Source organism: Orbicella franksi, chromosome 4, assembly GCF_964199315.1.
Source record: "Orbicella franksi chromosome 4, jaOrbFran1.1, whole genome shotgun sequence".
NCBI lineage: Eukaryota > Metazoa > Cnidaria > Anthozoa > Scleractinia > Merulinidae > Orbicella > Orbicella franksi.
This window is the reverse complement of record NC_138148.1, coordinates 10279097-10298644: the sequence shown is the minus strand read 5'-3', so window position 1 is coordinate 10298644 and position 19548 is coordinate 10279097. Positions and strand designations below refer to the sequence as shown.

At 37.6% G+C, this 19548-nt stretch overlaps 2 protein-coding genes across 2 annotated transcripts; one reads left to right on the top strand and one right to left on the bottom strand.

Annotated features, from left to right (window-relative positions):
• Positions 1-276: 276 nt before the first annotated feature.
• On the top strand, positions 277-5292 carry LOC145483364 (mitochondrial import receptor subunit TOM20 homolog). Its single transcript, XM_081461866.1, has 5 exons — positions 277-547; positions 1981-2033; positions 2957-3044; positions 3565-3719; positions 4845-5292. Exons 1-5 carry the CDS (start codon positions 424-426, stop codon positions 4872-4874), a joined length of 450 nt encoding a protein of 149 aa, XP_081317992.1. The 5' UTR covers positions 277-423; the 3' UTR covers positions 4875-5292.
• Positions 5293-5378: 86 nt separating this feature from the next.
• LOC145483363 (dynein axonemal assembly factor 11-like) lies at positions 5379-18852 on the bottom strand. The gene is made up of 16 exons (XM_081461865.1): positions 18793-18852; positions 18608-18701; positions 16291-16364; positions 15651-15728; positions 14396-14492; positions 13481-13607; positions 12554-12613; positions 12400-12461; positions 10995-11045; positions 10651-10749; positions 10179-10259; positions 9396-9461; positions 9085-9154; positions 8068-8163; positions 7284-7393; positions 5379-5807 (listed from the first exon to the last, which is right to left on the bottom strand). The coding sequence occupies exons 1-16, from the start codon at positions 18800-18802 to the stop codon at positions 5624-5626; spliced, it is 1359 nt and encodes a 452-aa protein (XP_081317991.1). The 5' UTR covers positions 18803-18852; the 3' UTR covers positions 5379-5623.
• Positions 18853-19548: the final 696 nt, after the last annotated feature.

The following is a 19548-nucleotide window of genomic DNA, read 5'->3' as shown; positions in this document are numbered from 1 at the left end:
AGGCTATGCATTAAAGAAAAAAAAAAAAAACAATATAAAAGATCTGAAACGTTTTTTTTTTTTTCTGATATCTATATCTACACTTAATTAAGTCAGTAAAAATCGTGAAATACTGCCTCGGTAAGGTTTTAGTCTAGCTACAGCCGTGTGCAGGAAAGGAAAAGATTCTTATAGAGCCGACCATTTTCCTCCATAAAGAGAACGGATTCCATTGAACATTTTACTTCTGTGAAGGTACGGTGGCCTTTCTCCCAATTTTCGTTGCCGCAAAGGTTGCTGGGAAGATCCCGTTAGCGACCGCGCAACTTGCAAAACGTGCCAAACAGCTCTGCCAAGCGAGGGTTTTAATTCACGGAGTAAATTTAGGATATTCGTGTTAATTTGCAAGAGATACCCTTATTTATGTTTTAGGTAACCGTAAAAATGAGTTCTAGATTAATAGCGGGAATTGTGGCGGGAATCTGTGGCACGTTTTTCTTGGGCTACTGTGTGTACTTTGACCGGAAGAGAAGAAGCGACCCCATGTTTAAGCAGAAACTTCTTGAAAGTAAGTTACTTAAGCTTATGTACTGCATGTCGTACGTAAAGGGAAATACTGTGGGAGACAGGATTGATTTGAAATAGCATTTTGCGTACCTTCTAAGCTGCTCTTAATATGACTTGTCAAGTCAGCGAGGTGTTGGGTCCCCTTGAGCTGAATGGCATGGTGTGATGTAACAACACATTTTTAACGTTTTACGCACAGACTGCTGTGTAAGCTAATGACACTCATGTGAAAAGAATTTGATGAGTCAGTGTTATTGGAAAGACTTTATATATCAGGCAGTCTATACATTCAGAGACACATGAGAACAAATGAATGTGTTTTGGATGTCCTGTCATTGGCACCTTCATTACTAGAGTTCTTTCTAGCAGCAACCAACTTAATGAACTACCAAAACAAAAAAAAATACCGCTGATAGTGAAGAAATTTATTGGCTTAGATCATTTGAAAATATTCTTCCAGACTTAGATTATTAGAGTGCACTTTGGTCAAGTGCAAAACATGAGTCATTCCATACATGTGAGCTGTAAAAATATTTAATAAGGAAAGTGTATTCTTGTTCTGATGGCACATAACTCTTCTTTCCTTTGCAAAAATTGGCTAAGAGCATAACTTCCCCCCTCTTTAAACAGGATTCTGGCTTCCCCATGGGGGAACTCCCACTTAAAAAGGTCAGGGATGTTCGTATTCTTGGTTTGGGGTGTAAATTACAGATTATGGTCTCACTTAGGGCCTCTCTGCACAAGCCCAGGTTGAATCACTGCAGACAGTGCTAAAAAACACACTGCAATAAGCATGTGGTTTGCTTCGAGTCTGACTGGGATCAGCCTTTCTACTGACCGAAAAACTGAAAACACGGGCTAGAAAGTTGACAAACAATAATCCTGCAAAATCAAGTGTAAAGGAATGGTGGGAGGCCATGATATACAAACAAAACAAAAAAAAGAAAAAAAATGGTTACCTTTACCAGCCCAGGTTAGCTTTTGGCCCAATGTTTACATGAAAGAATGGAAGAAATTTCAACCCTTCCAACCGGGTTAACCCGAGTCTTGACAATGGTTACCCAGCAAGGGAAGCTGACCTGACTTGAGTATTCTTTTCATGTTAACGCTGACAAGCATTTGAGTGCAAAAGGGTCACCCTTGATGATGATTCAACCTGACTTAGGAAGTAACCCGAAGTCATGTAAAGAAGACCTTAGGGTGTTCAAAACAAGATGGCACTATTTTTAGCTGTCAAGGTATTTGTTAGGGTTGCTCTCAACGAATAAAAACAAATTGCTGTCATGTCTGTTTTGAAGAGGTATATTTTAGGGGTCAACATTATGTTGGCTCAGTGGAGCTTTTATTCTTAAAGGACTTTCACTGGCACCTGACAATATTTATAGGGCAGTCTGTAGTTAGAAACATACTTTGTATTATTCCATTTTATATCAGAACGTCGCAGAGAAAGGGAGGCACAAAAGGAAGCGTCTATGGAGGAAATGAAGGTGAGTGCCATTAGAACAACTTAAGGACTCTCCATCTTTAAGCACAAATTAAGTGAAAAAATTAAATTTTGAACATGTAGCAGAAACTGGGGCATCTTTTATCTTTGTTGCTACGATAACTGCAGCAGTTGCTGACAACAGCATATGACAACATGTATTTATCATTGTAATAATATTTGACTGAATGTACAGGATTAGATATAATTACATAAATTAAAAATATATACAGTAGCTGGTCACCGAAAATAACTAGAGAGCTAAACTAGCTGAGGGACCACCATTAAATTGTATAATTTAGTTTAAAATTATTCACAAGTCAGAAGATAAAGCTGAGGTTAAATGGTAGTGCAGAAGTAGTAAATTTGTCACCTGACAGATGAAACATTTTGCTGAAAGAAATTACTTTATTGGATCTTAAAAATGTTGTGTACCTTATTTCACCATGAAGAATTATTTAGCAAAGCCAACAAGCTGTTATTTGTTGCTTATTGTGGCTAAGTCTATGTGACCTAAAACATGCTATCACATGCCTTGGATATTACCATCTATGATAATTATAGATGGGAACATTAACAACTAACAACATTTCTTACACCCTTTCTGCCAACCTCCAGTCATGTGACTCTGACCATTGAGTCTGTGGATGAAACAGTAATTGGTGACCATTCCAATGAAAGCTATCAAGTGGTACTTTCATGAGTAATGTTTGTTATATGGTGCAAGCCAAGGTTGTGCTACCTATGATTTCTGAGAATGAAACCCTTTTAATGAAAGCCACTTGACATTCCTTCTGAGTGGTACTGTTTGTTTTTCAATATAGGTTTCTCATTCACATACCAAAAGCAGACACATACTTTTGATTTTAAGTAAAATTAAACGTTGTTACATGTAAAAGTGAAATTATATTCTCATTTCTATTGTAGAATCGTGTACCAGATAGGAAAGATGCAGCTGCAGTTCAACAGTTTTTCTTGGAGGAAGTTCAACTGGGAGAGGATCTTCTTGCACAAGGTCAGTCTCTAAATTCTCCTTGTTGTTGATTGACTGATTGTCCGGTAAATTTGAGGTTTTGACAGGTAAGAGCTTAGCCTGGTCAGACACACTGACTGGGCATTTCTGCTACAATGAGAAATATTTTAACTGGAAATTTGTGGCCGAGTATGGAACAAGTTTTTTTATTATACTGCCACACAATACTATGCAAAATCTCTGTTATCAGCTTCGTTTTTATTCCATTCCTGAGAAATAATTTTATCACGTACACTGCATCATCTCAAATGCACATATTTTTTTATTCTTTCCATAGCCATATGTAACATATATTTCTTTTCTAATAATTATTTTATAATTATACTGATGTAATTTAACTCTGTAAATAGTGTGCAACAACAAAGTTGATTGATTGATTGATTGATTGATTGATTGATTGATTGATTGATTGATTGATTGATTGATTGACTGATTGGATATCTGGCTGAGAGTAATTTTCATCAGTGATGACTAAAGAAGACATTATCTTTAATTTTTGCAGGTGAATTTGAGCAAGCTGTAAAACACTTGACAAATGCTGTTGTGGTTTGTGGCCAGCCCCAACAGCTCTTACAAGTGTTTCATTCAACTCTACCAGAACATGTCTTTCAAATGTTGGTCGAAAGCCTCAATAGCATACAAAGCACAACAACGCAAGTGAGTTTAACAACATTCATAAAATAGATCATATTCGTATTTTTGGTACTGGACTGGAACTAGCTTGCAATTGAGAAGAATGCGGGGAGCTTTTCAAATGCAAATGACCTTGTATTGGCATTATCGGACAATCTAGTCCAAAAGCGAGTGCAAATGACCTTAATCCCTTCTTAATGATATTTCCCCACATGAGCCTCCTTTACAAACTAGTACCAGTCCAATATTGAGAATACAAATATGGTCTATATTTAGCAACATGCGCATGTTTAAATTTAAGGGTTAAAGGTTTAAGTTCAATGCCACACGAGAGATGGTGGGCAAATTTAGCTGCCAAAACACGGGGGATTTTATTGTAACTTTTACATGCAAATCAGTTATTGTTTGACTGTTTTGATGGATGTTTACCATTAACTGGTAAATTGCTAGGGTGAAATGAATAGATTTCTCTTGGGAAATATTGTAGATGTCTGAAGTAAGTCACTCCCCCTTCCTGCAATGCTTAGACTCTGCCAATAATTAGTTTGAGCCCTGGGCGGGGACACTGTGTTGTGTTCTTGGGCAAGACACTACTCTCATGGTGCCTCTCTCCACCCAGGTGTATAAATGGGTACCAGCAAACTTAATGCTGGGGGTAACCCTGTGATGGACTAGCATCCTATCCAGGGGGGAGTAGAAATACTCCTAGTTGCTTCATGCTACAGAAACAGGGAAAAGCTCTGGCTGGTGGGCCACTTGGCTTTTATGCACATTTTACCTTTACCTTTCCTATGGAACCCCAAGTAATGATGAAAAAAAACAAATAATAAATCACTTTATTTAAGTGTCGAAGTGTTTAGCACTACTGCACTAATTGAGTACACTAAAATGAACAAAGAAATATTGTAAATTGAACAGAAACTTGTTAAAAATCCTGACTGGCAGGAGGCTGACCAGTTGGCTATTTACAAAGTATGGAGGAGTTGAATCTGGGACCACCAAACACAAATCCACCCAGTGGCAGGGAGGAGGATTTGAATTTGGGACTTCCCAATTACAAATCCATTGTAAATGATTGAAGTCAACGATTGATTACAAATGACTGAAGTGAATTTCTCACAAGTTTCTCTCTTGTTGTCTCTTTGATAGAAAACTGAAGATGGAGATTCCCTGGATTAAGATCTTAAATGCTACTGTTTGGTTTCATTTCTACGTGCAAAAACTTTTGAAAAAAGTAAATAAATAGAGGGGCGTAAGGCCTGTGTGCTGTTGGGTTTGTCTTTTACAGTTTCAACACATTTTGGTTAGATTGTAAGAGTGAAGGCACCTAGGCGAACTATGTTAATAAAAGTGTTTTTTAGGAGAACTGTGTACTGATATTTGTCGTTAGTTTTGGATTTTAAATTGTGTTATTCCCATGGAAACTGCATGTTGCCCAAAAAGATTATTTAAACTAAAAATTGAGAGAAGGAAGCAGAACAATTTCAGTCCATTAAAATTATTGCAAGGCATTGCATTTTTTTTCTTGTGTCTTTTTTTGAATCAGTTGTTTGGTTTGTGACTCGTAACTTGAACAACGCGGAGAGTACATTTTGAGCAGGCTTTTAGCCAGGATTTAAAATGTGGGCGTCCAAAATGTGCTATAGGGTCTGCTCAAATGAACAATTTATAAGGCAACACATGAAAAATAAAATGATTTTCTTTAATAAGTGGCTATCCACAGGACACCCATCTGGCTAAAAACCTGGTTTTGACATAGAACTTGTTGATGTTGGGACTTTTGCTGTAAGAAAATAATGTTCATTCTGGTCTCCCAATAGCATTTAATGAATTCCATGTGAAGAAACACTAAGAAAAATTTAAAAAATGCTTATTTATACATTGATATTTATTACATTATGTACATGTACAGAAGGTTTCACCAAATCTCACATAAGCGGCGGAACATCCGGGTCATCAATAAAATTATCTTCCTTTGATTCTGTTATTCTGTTCACCTTTTCATCTTGCTTTTTAGTTTTGTCTTGAACAGTTTTGCTGTCTTTTACAATTTTACTGAAATCCATGTCACTGTTAGTATTGGGTTTGACCTCCAATCGCTCTTGGTGTATTCTGAGAAAGATGAGAAAATTTGTAGATGTATTTACACAAGTGTTCACATCTGATAATAAATGCAGTTCGTACTCTCTATCTGTCACACAAGGTAGCATTTGTGACAGACTGAAGGCAACAACAACAACAAAACTTTATTTACTCTTGTACTTACAATTTTATAACTCTCTCACACACACATATTAATTAAGTACAAATATTGAGACTGGAGGCTAAATAGCTGGGAAGTTAACGAGTTAGCCTTAAAAAAATGACTGATCTGGGAGAGAGCAAGAACTTTTCTACCTATCATGAACAGAAATAATCATGACTGCATGGCACTTGTCAAAGACAAATATTGTAAAACTGAAGTAAGGTATAAAAAAAGCACCAAAATATAAGTAGGAAGTCGGACAGTTTTGGCTTAGCCCATCATCGGAGATGTTTAGTGGTTTGTTGGAGAATCAGCCAAGACAAATGCTTTGTGTACTGTTGAACCTCTATCAAGCAGCCAGTTATCAAAGTCCCAAAATAATTGTCAGTAAAATACTGTAAATAAAACCCCTATTAACCGACCACCTCCATTAAGTGGCCGCGGCCACCTTTGATTGTCCTGATGAGGCTTTTTCTGTCCTCTTTACCCCTTTTGAACGGCCACCCAAATTTTAATACACCTAAATAACCCTTGGTGGAAAAGGCAATGACAAATAAGTGTCTGAAATAGAAGGTGAGAAGTGACAAAAGCATTCAAACACACGTTCATCATGATTGTCTTGAAGTGACTCCATGTTCACTAAGAAATTAACCCAATGGTGAAAAATATCAAGGTACACCAACCTCTATTAGGCGGCCAACTCCTTTTAAGTGGCTACCTCCCATTTCCCCAAGGGTGGCTATTTAACAGGGGTTTGACTGTATATGCATCCTAGGTTCTGCGTAATCTCAGAAATTCAAATATCACGTCTACACCCACCCAAGTTACAAGTGAAATGTCTCCTTGGGCAAAAGCATGTGACCATAGCTATAAATAAGACAGACTGTGTTTGTAAATGTCAGTGAAGCCCTTGCAGCAACTCTTCATCCAATATCTTCCTAAACTAAGTGAATAAAATGGTTCCAAGATTTTCTTGATGACACTGGATCAAAATCTTGGGACCATTTGGCAGGGGAGGCCAAGGGGGGAGGAACTCCAATTATATAAAGGACAAGGGTTCTCATCGTAACTAAAAGGTCCACAGCAGGAACTTTTGCAATACCTTTTAGGGTATTGAGTCCTCCCCCCCCCCCCCCCCCCCCAAAAAAAAATAACAAATGACAGAAGATAATGTGTTGTTTTAGAATAGGGGTGAAAAAAATTCAAGCCACACCCACAAAACAGGATCTAAGTACTTCTTAGGGGTTCTTTTTAAATTTCAAAGAGCACTCCTGTCCATTTTATATGGGGGACTCCTCAGAAGGGGCATTTACCCTCAAAAATTACCTTCATCAACAACATACCTGTTCTCTTTCTCTGGTTCTGAAGGTGACTGGGAATCTTGACTGTCATGTTTTGGTTTATTAGAACTTTTTGTCAGTAAATTCCTCAGTGGCTTGACCACTTGCTTCATCTTCAACACAAGAAGAAAAAATCACTTACAGTGTTCCTCAAAAAATCAGGAAACCTGTTCATGCTCTAGTCAGATGTCTGTGCAGTAAGTCATAGTTAGGCACTTAGGCAGTCTAGTGATTTTTTATGTATGTTTTGTATGTTCATTTCCTGTCAATCACAAGGCAGCATAGGTAGAATGCTTGCCTCCTGATTGATCAGTCCAGGTTCAAGTCCTGGCCCAGGAAATTGTGTTGTGTTCTTGGGCAAGACATTTTACTCTCACATTGCCTCTCTCTACCCATGCGTACAAATGGGTACAGGCAAATTTAATGCTGGTGGGTAACCCTGCGATAGACTAGCATCTCATCCAGGGGGGAGTAGAGGTACTCCTAGTCACTTCATGCTACTGAAACGGGACGTAAGTGCCAGCCTGATGGGCCACTTGGCTTGTATGTAGACTTTACCTACAAGACAACAGGCTCTTTGCAACAAACAGTCACATGGTACAAAATCTGTCATGCTGGAGGACAAAAGAATGTGACAGCCTCCAAAACAAAGCGATTTCAATCAATCAAGCTTGAGTTTTCTTTGTTTTCTTTTTTAATGTTCCAGTATGTAACTTACCCTTTAGCATGGCTGATTTAATACCATGTGACCCTCTGTTGCAAAAGACCCATTGATTGCATTTCATACCTTGGGCATTTCTATGATCAGATGGCCTGTTGTCTGTGATCTCTTTGCAGAACTTGAGTCTGGATTGACTTCTTCGTTCAGAGCCAGTTGAAACACCTACAACATATTTTAAGCTACCAACATGAATGATAAATTTGTATATTATTTTTTAATAGTGCATAGTATCCCTGTTTATCTGATATATCTCTTCCCCAAGAAACATTAAAATGTTATGTGTCATGTATGCTGAGCACCTCGTGTAAAAAGACCTTTTCTTTTTGCCTTTTGAGAGGCTGGTGGCTCAACATTCTAGAACAGAGTCTTGGTTTTTTATCATGAAGTGTCCAAGTATACCTGTATGTCTTCTCCATAGAATGTTCAGCATATTTTTGTTAGTTCACTACAACAGGTTGGCCCAAGAATTCACAGGTAAAGTGGAACCTCGTTAATCCGGTCACCAATGAGCCACAAAAATCTGGCCGCATTAAAGGGGTGGCTGTATTAAAGGAGATCTTTAAATAGGAAAATGACTGACTGAGCTTTTTTCGGGCCAGAATAAAGTGGCCGTAATTACAAGGTGGCCGTATTAATGGGGTGGTCGTAGGGCAGGGTTCCACTGTACCAATAAATGATAAAGTGGTTCAGAAAACAGTGGAATTTCCGTATCTTCCAATTACCCAAGAACACAGCAACAACAACAACAACAAATGTATTGTACCTAACATTTACAACAATTCACAACACAACAACTCCAGCCAGGGTTTTACCCAGAATTCTTTAAATGCATTCCAAAGCTCTTAATCATGCCATTATTAATCACCAGTTCTATTACTGTCATGACAGCAGTTAAATTGAGGACAAAACATTTTTCCACAGGCTGAACTCTTAACAACTTAATATAAGCACAGTCACTTCTTGGAGATGGGATTCCCACAGAAAAATGTTTTTGAAAAAAACTTTTATTGCTGTTACCAACTGCTGTAACAAGCACCAGTTAAGTTATACTGCAATCATGGGATGTGAGCTATCATTTCTTACCTTGCCTTTTACTGTCACTCTTACATATGTGGGCTGAACATGAACATCAATGAGAGATGTGTCCAAATACCTGGAACAATCATCAATATTGAAATGACTTAACACACATGTAACACTTCCTGAAAAGAAATTTCTAATAAAAATTTACTTTCTGTGAAAAATAAAATTTAAATACATTTTAAATTTTTCATGGTAGTATAAAGATACCTGTACTTCCATTTATCACAATTGCAATGGTGTTAAGGGATTTAAATCACAAACCTCATATCTATTAGAAAAGGATTTAAAAACAAATATTACATGGCACTTACTTAAAACAAGGTAGATCCAAAACAAATCTATTGTTATCTTCATCATCATGAAACTCAAAGTCCCATCTATAGGAGCAATGAACACTCAAATTTTCAAAAAGAAACATTACATGCCATCTGCTCAAGAGGTGGGTGGGGGGGGGGGGGGGGGGAGACTACTGGTACTTAGAAAATGCTTGGTGTCAACCCGGGGGACTCTCATATGAAATGGTCAGGAATGCTCATCAAAACATTTGAATTTAAACCCCTAAAGGAGACCAATCTGGGCATGGCTTGAGCTTTATTTAACCCTTAAAAGATACCACTTATTTGACCCCTTAGTACCACTTAAGTACCACTTAGAATGTCTAATCTGACGTGATCACTGTTAAAGTCATCCAGTACTTTTCAGGGTATTTTAGAAGAGGTATGATGAGAATGACATGTCAGAGAAAATAAAGGTGGTGATAAATTGGTACCTCTTGAAGGGAACCATGATTTAGTCAGAGCTTCTGCCTCAAAAAGGCATTAAGGTGCCTTTTTTCATTACGATTTTTGTTGATCACCCCTGGCAATATTACTTTACACGCTAAAGGCCCTTCCTCACCCCACCCCCACCTCCCCCCACCTACTCTCCCTCAGAAAAAAGACAAACTCAGTTGTATCAGATGTCAATTTAATTCTGACTGTTCAATGTTCATCATGAAACTTGAGACTTGGCCCAGGGTGCCTAATAAACATTTTTCAAATGGGTAAACATCAGACAGTCATGTCTCGCTTGTATTATAGAATTCAAGTACTTACTTTCCTTGGTTTACATTCAGCACATGACCATCAGCCGCAAAGAACCTCGTTTCTTTAACTTGTTTGTTTCTTCCAAGTCTCCTGAAAAATGTAAAGAAAAAGGTTTAAAAAAATGACAGTGAGTCATAACAACATGATCATGCATCCATGGAAAGCGTGCCTTGTAGAATAAAAATTACAGATTGAGGCAAGTCATTTCTTTGTTCTAGCAGTTCAAAAAAATATTTTCTTGAAATACATTCAGTACATTTCTTGTAATAAACTACTCACTGTACATTAATTAAAAAATTAAACGGCTTGCAAAATGTTTTAATGTGTCATTAAAATTACCATAAAACTACTTAATACAATACATTTATTTCAATAAACTTCTTAAATTAATTACAAATTTAGAAACTACTCATTTTAAAATTCATATTACTTTTACATTAATGGTATGATTTGGATTTTAAAGACATTTAAACTGGCTCACTCATCATCTCTTTTCTCCTTTTGTTTCCGCTTTTCTTCAATGTGTTGATGAAGTTCAATCCTGGACTCTGGGGTGAAATCTGTTTTTTCTTGCCAAAATCTAAAATCAAAATTATTTATGAAATCATAATGATATTAAAGTATTAAATAACTAACAACTGTGGCAACTTAAATAGAACAACCAAATGAATAACTAAGAACAGAGACGTTTTTGGATATGATATGGCAGACCTAATGCTTGAGAAGAGAACAATAGCTAACAACCAATAATTATTATTGACCTAGGTTGAAAAACTGCCACCATGGGTCTGCATGAATCATGTACACAAATTAGTCTGAGAATACCTTTTCTCATCTTCTTCTTCTTCTTTCTCTGTTTTTTCTTGATTACTCTTACTAGAAGAGAAAGACAGGACAAAAGTAATGACTACAGGCCATTTACCCCTTATAAGAACCAGACACTCACATGCTTACCTATGGTTATAGGGGGCCTGCAGCATCAGGCCATGTAAGGCAATGTCCAGATACGAGCCAAGTGGCCCATCAGGCCAGAGCTTATCCGGTTTCTGTAGCATGAAGCGACTAGGAATATTTCTACTATACTCCACCTGGATGGGACGCTAGTCCATTGCAGGGCTACCCCCCATACCGGTACCCATTTGTACACCTGGGTGGAGAGAGGCACTGTGAGGGTTAAGTGTCTTGCCCAAGAACATAACACAATGTCCCCGGCCAGGGCTCAAACTGGATTGCTCAATCCCGAGTTGAGCGCACTAACTGTGAGGCCACCACATCCCCACACATGGGGCACAGCCCAGTGCTTCCTAATTAGCAAGCACATCTGTAATGATGTAGGTTGTCCTTAATACATCTTGCCACTCATTGGTAGAATCTTTTCTGATGCTTTAAGGAATGCATGGGGATTTGCCTTATATGCAAGATGCTTCTAAGAAATAAGCTTGCATCATGAGAGGACACAAAGAAACACCCCATCTCCCATAAATATAAAACAATCAGCCCTTCCATCTGTGGGGGCAGGGAAATAGGCCAATCTCCATAGATTAAATTCTAACTTGGCTCCAGGGCTTTGGGGAATAAAACAAAAGAAATTAAATATTCAGCACCCAATCTTAATGACATTTCTTTTATTTTACTGCCTTAAGCCTCTGAACCAAGTTAGAACTTTAACATATTGAAATTGGCCTATTGGTTACATAGATCAAACTTAAGATAATTTAAAGTTTCCTTACACCATTATGAACTGGTTGCTTGACAAATCTAATCTTTGCCTGAGGTAAAAGGCATTGTTAACATCAGTGTAGGAGTAGAGGTCTCCTATTGTTAAGACCATGGAACACTTAGACACCACAGTACTCCAGTATAAAAGGACAGGGCTGCTCATCAGAAATTTTGAAAAGAATCCCTACGAGATACATTGTACCAAGATCATGTCTCGTGGGTGTGGCTTAAAACTTTTTTCCACCCCTAAGAAGTACTGATTCTAAAGCAACGCATATGACTGACAATGACTTTTCCTGGTGCAATACCCTAAAAGGTACTTTGAAAGCTCCTGATGAAGACCCTTTGAGGCTAAACACCCTAAGAGGTACTAAACCTGCTTTTTAACCCCTAAAAGGTACCAAAAGCACCCCTGTCCTTTATATGGGAATCCCTCATGAGCACTTAGATCCAATGTAGACTTCACCTACCCCTATTCCCTGACAGGTGTATAACCTCATGTAAGTTTTACCTGAGATCTTCAGTTTCTTTATCATCTGTTTTCGCCTTTGTTGCTTCTTGTTTTTCTTTCTCCTGAAGAAAAGTTGCATCTGATGTATAGGTACTGTGTATTTCCATTTTAACATTTAAATTTCAAGGTAGTGTTCAAAAATTTGAAGTTTTACCCTTTTCTTAGTGTACTCTGTTTCTTGAATAATTATCCCGTTCCTGATATTCTCATAATCCTAAAACATAAAAAAATTAATAATTAACATTATCATTTGGAAACTCACACATATTCTCATGTGAAGGGTAGAAGTTGACTGCTGTTTTCTGAAACATAGAGGTTTGATACAGAAACTTTTCATTAGTTAATCAAAGGCAAAATTGGAAGGTTCTAAAATAACTACCTATGAAAAACTATTATTTCTAACTACCGGGTAGTCTTAACTTGCTGTATTGAATTTTTCTGTCAGTAATTAAATTATAACTAGAGTCAAATATCTTTAATGAAGGACATAAAAGACAGAGTTGACTGTCTGGATTGCCATGAAGGTGTCCATATTATAGAGGCAGGCTGGAATAATGTGAACAATAATTAATGGTTTGTGTGGGACCAAGTGAATTGTCTGCTATGTAGACATCTGTATATATTTAGTAGAGGTGCCTATATTAGAGACTTGAATTTCATCTGTGATCCCTGGGTTAATGGGTTAGTATGGACCCAAGTGAATAATTGGATGTAAATATACAGAATGAGGTGTCTGTTTTATAGAAGTGTCTGTAGTATGGAAGTGTCCATAGAGCCGTCTGTAAGGAGAGGTTGGTTTGACAGCTGTTTGTCATGAGATATAACATGGATATCCTTGTAGCTATGTCATTAACTAGTAAAGAGTTAGTAGATCAAACCTCAAAAGGTCTTTGTGCAGGGAAAAACTGTTAGCCCTAAGAACTAAGAGCTCTGGATTTTTGTTGCTCACCTTCAGGCTAACAATTGCTTTACAACTGCACTGCATAATCTCTTTCTATCAGATTGTACTTAACATAGTTACATAGTACTATATCTATGGTATTACCAGAGTATAATGTGGATCATCAAGTTGCAAGCTAACCTGCTTGGCCAAAATTCTCGCAGATTTTTCTATCTCTTTTCCATCAAGCCACTGTAAATGATCTAAAGTAGCAATGACATATTCTCTGTACCCTTCGTACTCTGTGCATGGGTTCCCTGTCAGATATCTATCCAATTGAAACAGAAATACATTCAAGACATGTGCCTCTCTATCTTCATGAAATATATTGGCACAAAAGACTGTTTCACCGCATTTCTAAACAACAAGAAGAGAGTTGAACATATGATGTGAGGCAGAGTATATTTGACAAACTTTGGGGTGTTTGGAAGAGTGGTTAAACACTGTCTTGAGTGATTGATATCTCTTCTCAATCAAAACAAAAACTAATGAGAAAGCATAAAAGTAAATCATAAATAAAATGTATGGTAATTAAGATCAGATATCCAAATACAGTGTACTGTCACAGTAAGTTATGATTTCCTTTGTTTAAACTTGATGAATTGTTAATAAGTTTTAGAAGTTCATTTCTTCCCACTCTGTGATTTGATACCTGAAACCAAGGGTTGACAATCAAGTTGTGTAGAGATATACCTGGAGAGTGGAGCCTGGCTAACAGTCTAGCAGGCACATACCATGTAAACCTTAAATTGAGTGCAACATTTATTTTTGGAGGTCAAATCTCAGAACTGAAGATACAAAGAGAGAAGGTTTTAAGCAGATGCTTTTGAAGTTAATTTATCATAATTATTTATGAAATTTAATGATATGACTTCACTACTTGCAACCATTTATTGATAAATAAAATTTTTAAATTTTACTTTGATTCATCCAGATTCCAACAATTGTTAGGCAAAGGAAAATTAAAACGTCAATTTAATGTCTAATTTGTTAATGATTTGCAAAAAACTCTCTAATCAAATTCAAACCATAGCATGTAAAAAAAAAATTCCTTACAGCTCTTTGAAATGATAATTTGCTTTGAGTGATTCAATACTTGTGAGTTCTCCTACAAAGTTAACAGTGAGATCCAACTTTTGTAAAGACTCACAGCCTGTAAAATAGAGTGAAAAACAGTATAATTTTCATTGAATGACTTTATACATGTACATCGTTTGAAGTAACTGCTAACAGACTAGGTGTAGGCAAGTAAAGTCAAGTCTGGCGTCAGTATTTGCCAGCTCTTATGGATGGAAATCAATGCTAGTCAATGCTGTTCTGAGCAGGTTACTTAGACCCAGAGACCAATGTGTTGTTCTAGAAATATCATACTCTCCCTGTAGGTTTTTAATTCAACCCCCCTCCCCCCCTTCCCTCCTCAACCCTCCAGAAATTCCAGTTAAACCTCATGCTTCCTTCAGACTCTTTAGACCCCAACCACCTGGGAATTTCCAATACATGTATTTCCTTGGGTTTGGATATTTTCTGGAACTGTACATTGCCCCTTGTCCCTCTTCTTTTGAGACTAAAAGCCTTACTTCTCCTACTAGGCATGTGCTAATCCATCATCAATATCAAATCCCGTAATAGACATGTACTTACCTCAGACACCTGAATATTGTACAGATGTAGTGTGAAAATTCTAGCAAACTGAGAGGCTGAAATTTCTCTTAAATAACACTACACAAAAAGCCAAATATTTGGGCTTGAATATATATGGATCAGTAGTAACCTGGGATCACAAATTTATTGGAGGAAGGGTATGAGTGCAGGTGTGATCAGTGCATGCCTTGTATTCCAAAGTATACTGAGCTTTTCAAGGCACGTGGCACAGAATATTTTATTAGAATCCAGCCTGCTTTTTCCAAATTTGACTTGAATAAAGACATGTACATCCCTGAATTTTCCAGGTCTACTGCACATGTTGTGTGTACCTTGCATACTCTAGGTCTTATGGTTATACATTTGAGACTAGAATACTTGAGGATATCTTCACTTTGGCTCAGTGTAACCTGATTAATATAGACATAGACCTCTCTCCTCCACAGAGGCTCAAAACATTTGTTATAGAAAGCCACTGTGCAAGGTGTGTGCAAGTGCAAAGTCGACCCAGCACCTGCACTCATATCATTCAGTAGATTCTCCACCCACCCCCCTCACCCCCCCACAAAAAAAAACCTTTGAGCCTCTGCAGAGGAGAGAGAACACAGACACTTTCTATGGCTCTGTGGTTTCCATGCTGAAATTTCATAACTTCATCAAGATCTCTCACCTTCAAGATTTTCAATCCTTGTTATATTGTTCAGTGCCAAATTAAGATATTCTAGCTTCTTCAGTCTACCAACATTTTCTGGAGAAAAAGAATATCTTAGATATTGTCATAGATAAATAGAAGGGATATAATCCAAGAGGTAGGAGATAATGGTTAAAGTCTGTTCAAATCTGAAGCAGTATTCCACCAGCATGAAATACTTTAAATTTGGACCCCTAAACAACACCATACTAAGAGGAGAAAAATGAAATGAAAAAAATTAATTAATATATTCTTATGATTATATTGTCTGAAACTGGCCAGTCAAAGTTTTCTCCTTCCCTTTTAATCTGTTCTTTTCCTATGCTTGCGTTAAACATTGAATTACTAATAGTAAGATATAACTGAATTTCACCCTGGGTAAACAAACATTTCTCTTAGTTAGCTTACAATCAATTCATTCTTTATAAGAGATTAAGACAAATAGCACCTATGTACAATGGACTTGCAAAGGTTCCAGATTTCAATCCTGTTAATGCCCTAATTTTGAAAGGCTTCTTTATAGATACTACGAGTACTTCTGAAATAGTTCATTAAATTTCTTTTCCTTTAAACTGTTGGTTCCCCTCTGTTTGCAGACCCATTTGTTCATGCAACGTACCTATCTTTGGTATCAGATTGCTCTGCAAGTACACAATTTTGAGATCTCTACACAGTTTATCTAGAAGTTCAATCCTGGAATAAAGGCAAAAAAAGACTTAATCAATGCAAGACAATGATAATCATCAGGAAAACTGCTTGTCTCCAAGTGGAAGTTATATTAGGAGGCCTTTGTAATGCACGTGCTAATAATGCATGAAATTATGCACAGTAGGGATGCACAGTAGGGATGCACAAGTCAATACTGGGAAATGACCTTAAGTAACCCGGCTATTGCTACCCCCTGTATGAGACACTATTCCATCCTTACTTTACTCCAGGGCGTAGAGGTGAAGTGAGAGGGCTCAAACCTAGATTGCTCTATCCTGAATTCAATACACTAACCATTTGGCCACCACACCACCCATATGGTAACCACTTTAATTTTTATAATGCCGAATTGGTCATGCGGTGCACAAAAGGGTAACAAATTAAGGTTACAGTATACCTTCAGGTCGGCAATTTTCTTCAAATTTGGATTTTTGGGTCAAAATAGTGGTCGAAGAATAATCTCTAATTTCTGAAAAAAAAAATTTGAAAAAGGCTAAATATTGGCGGAGAAATGGCGGTTTTACGTTTTCACTGGAAGTAAAAGTTTACCTCTTGATTGACAGCCCTATGGCACGTATGCAATCAACCGAGACGATTTTCGCGGGAATTACCTATATGGATGTCACAAATTGACTGCTCAGTTGATCAGCATTGTTGTTCTGACTACCCAGCATTTTTGGTATTAGGCGTGTCTCTATTATGTTATAAGTAAACATAGACCACGTTTAAACCATGGACCAGTTCAAAAAAGCGAAAACAGCGAAGAACGAATGAAAATACATCAACGAGTGAAGAAGCGAAAGTTCGCCACGCGGATGAAGCTATAGTTATCGTATAAGGCGGGCAAATATTCGTGGTAAGAGAAAAGAAAGGTTCTGTAAAAATTTCGGAACTTGACAGCAATAACAGGGATGCTGACAGAGACTCTTCTGATGAGTCCGATATCGACGAATCGTCGGACTCATTGAGACCATTTGAAATATTATCCATGCACAGTTGCCCACACACAGTTGCTCTCCGCGCTTTCTTGTGTTTGTTTCCTTCGCTCAGCCACTCTAGCATTCGTATCCGTTTTTAGTCTTCCTCATTTTGCCAGACCAGCTTCAAGAAAAACTGAGCTACAGAAAAATTATCTCTCTGCCTTCGGTTCCTTGAGCGCATTGCGAAACACAAGAGTTTTTTAGAGATTCGCGCGTAAATTTCACCAGGAGGTTAACGGTAGTAAACTTTCCCTGCCCTGATTGGCTTAGTTATCTGAGAACCCAGTTGAAGGCGTTTGTGGACGGAGTTTGTTTGTGGAACAGAAAATTTTTCTTAGCGCTGTTTTCTCGAATAAATTTTTTCACTTGAAGCAGACACTTTAAAGAGTTATAACTCAAAGGGAATTTGTTCAATTGCTCTTAAATTTGGACAGTGGCTAGTTTAACATATAAACTACAAAAGCGTGTCTGGGAATTGTTAATTTCGAGATACTTTTTCTTCGAGAGCGATTTTTGTACGATCACTCCACATTTTTTAATCCTATTTCGAAAATGTTCTGTAACTTTTTACTGCAATTGAATATGCCAAAACGCAGACCCGTTTTTTAAGCGCTTTGGGCCCTGAAACCGAGGAAAAAATTAAATTGGCGAAAAACGAAATTCGCTTTGACTTGTAGCTTTCGAAAGGTGATTCGGGCGCTCGCATTTAGTGGTGGTTAAAAATTCAACAATTCATTTTCTTTCAAAATTCTTGGTATAGTTTGATAGCCAGCTCCATAAGCTTGAATTTGATATGGGGGTTTAGGTAGCTACAGCTTAAACTACACACGCTACATCGCTTGCGCGCGAAACACCCCTGAAGGTATACTGTAACCTTAAAACTAATTTATCATTGAGGTGGCCTCCACTATAAGTTTACTGTTATTCTAAGGTCTAATCATCCTATCAAAGTTGTTGTACTAATTAAAATGGTATGGTAAATTCTGCATCAGACCAGTGGCCAATGCAGCCGGAGCTTATCCCGGTTTCTATAGAATTAGGCATGCACTAGGAGTTTTTCTTCTCCCCTCTCAGTGAATGTTTGCTATAGTCCATAACAAGGTCATCCCCCAGCATTAAATTCACCGGTACCCATTTATACACCTCGGTGGAGACAGGCACTGTGAGAGCTGAGTGAAGTGTCTTGTCAAAGAACACAACACAATGTAAGAAAGTTTAAGCTTAATAATGTAAAGTTAATTAAGTTACCTCTCGATTTCTTGTTGGTGGAGCGAGATTTCTTCCAGCGAAAAGATCTCGCAGTTGTTGTGTTCGGCTCTCTTCCGAAGTAAATCCTCCGTTACTGTTTTATGAGGAAATAATTAATGATGGTAAGTAAACAAAATTTAAATGGAACTGCTTTTTCTCGCCAGTGATTTTTCATTAAATCTTACTTCGAACCATCTTCCCTTGTCAAAGTCGCTAATCTGACAGGCGTTCTCGCTGTCGCACATTGTAACCAGGCCAGTTATGTAGCCATGCCCGTCTCTATGGCAACAGTTGTTTCTACAACTAGACATACACTTGCTAAGACTTTGACAAACAAATTTGCCTCGATAGATGTATTCTTGTTTTCTGAGGGAAACCTAAGATGCATGTCCTTGAAAAATGAAATGTAAGCAAAATTCCTTAATTCTTACACGCGAGAGCACGAGTGACGGTCGCGCCTCGCGCGACAGTTAATAATAGGATCCAAGGGCCCTAAAATCGACAAAGCAATAATCATTGCAACTACATGTGCGGAGGGTTTTTCCATCTCCATAAAATTGCAAATGTTGCTGAACTAGTGTGTGTGTGCGCCGTTGACTTTGAATAAGTATCTTAGAATCGTATTTAAACGTAGTTTCATTTACAGCTACCCTTACACAAACCCCGAACGTCGGAGGTCATAAAAAGTATCAAAACGATGAGGCGAATGCTACCCCTCAAAGGTCTTTCAGATTTTGAAAAGAGGATTCACTCTGTCTGTAGCTGTTCATTCACCCTTCGCCAATATTTTGACCTGTCAACTATGTCTTTAATTTAAATCATTTGACATTGCCATAGCAACCGCATTTTGAAATGCTGATCATCCATTTAATTTCTTTCTTTTTTGACAGAAATTATCTGGGTTTTTTTTTTTTTTTTTCAATTCCTTTGAGCAAAATTAC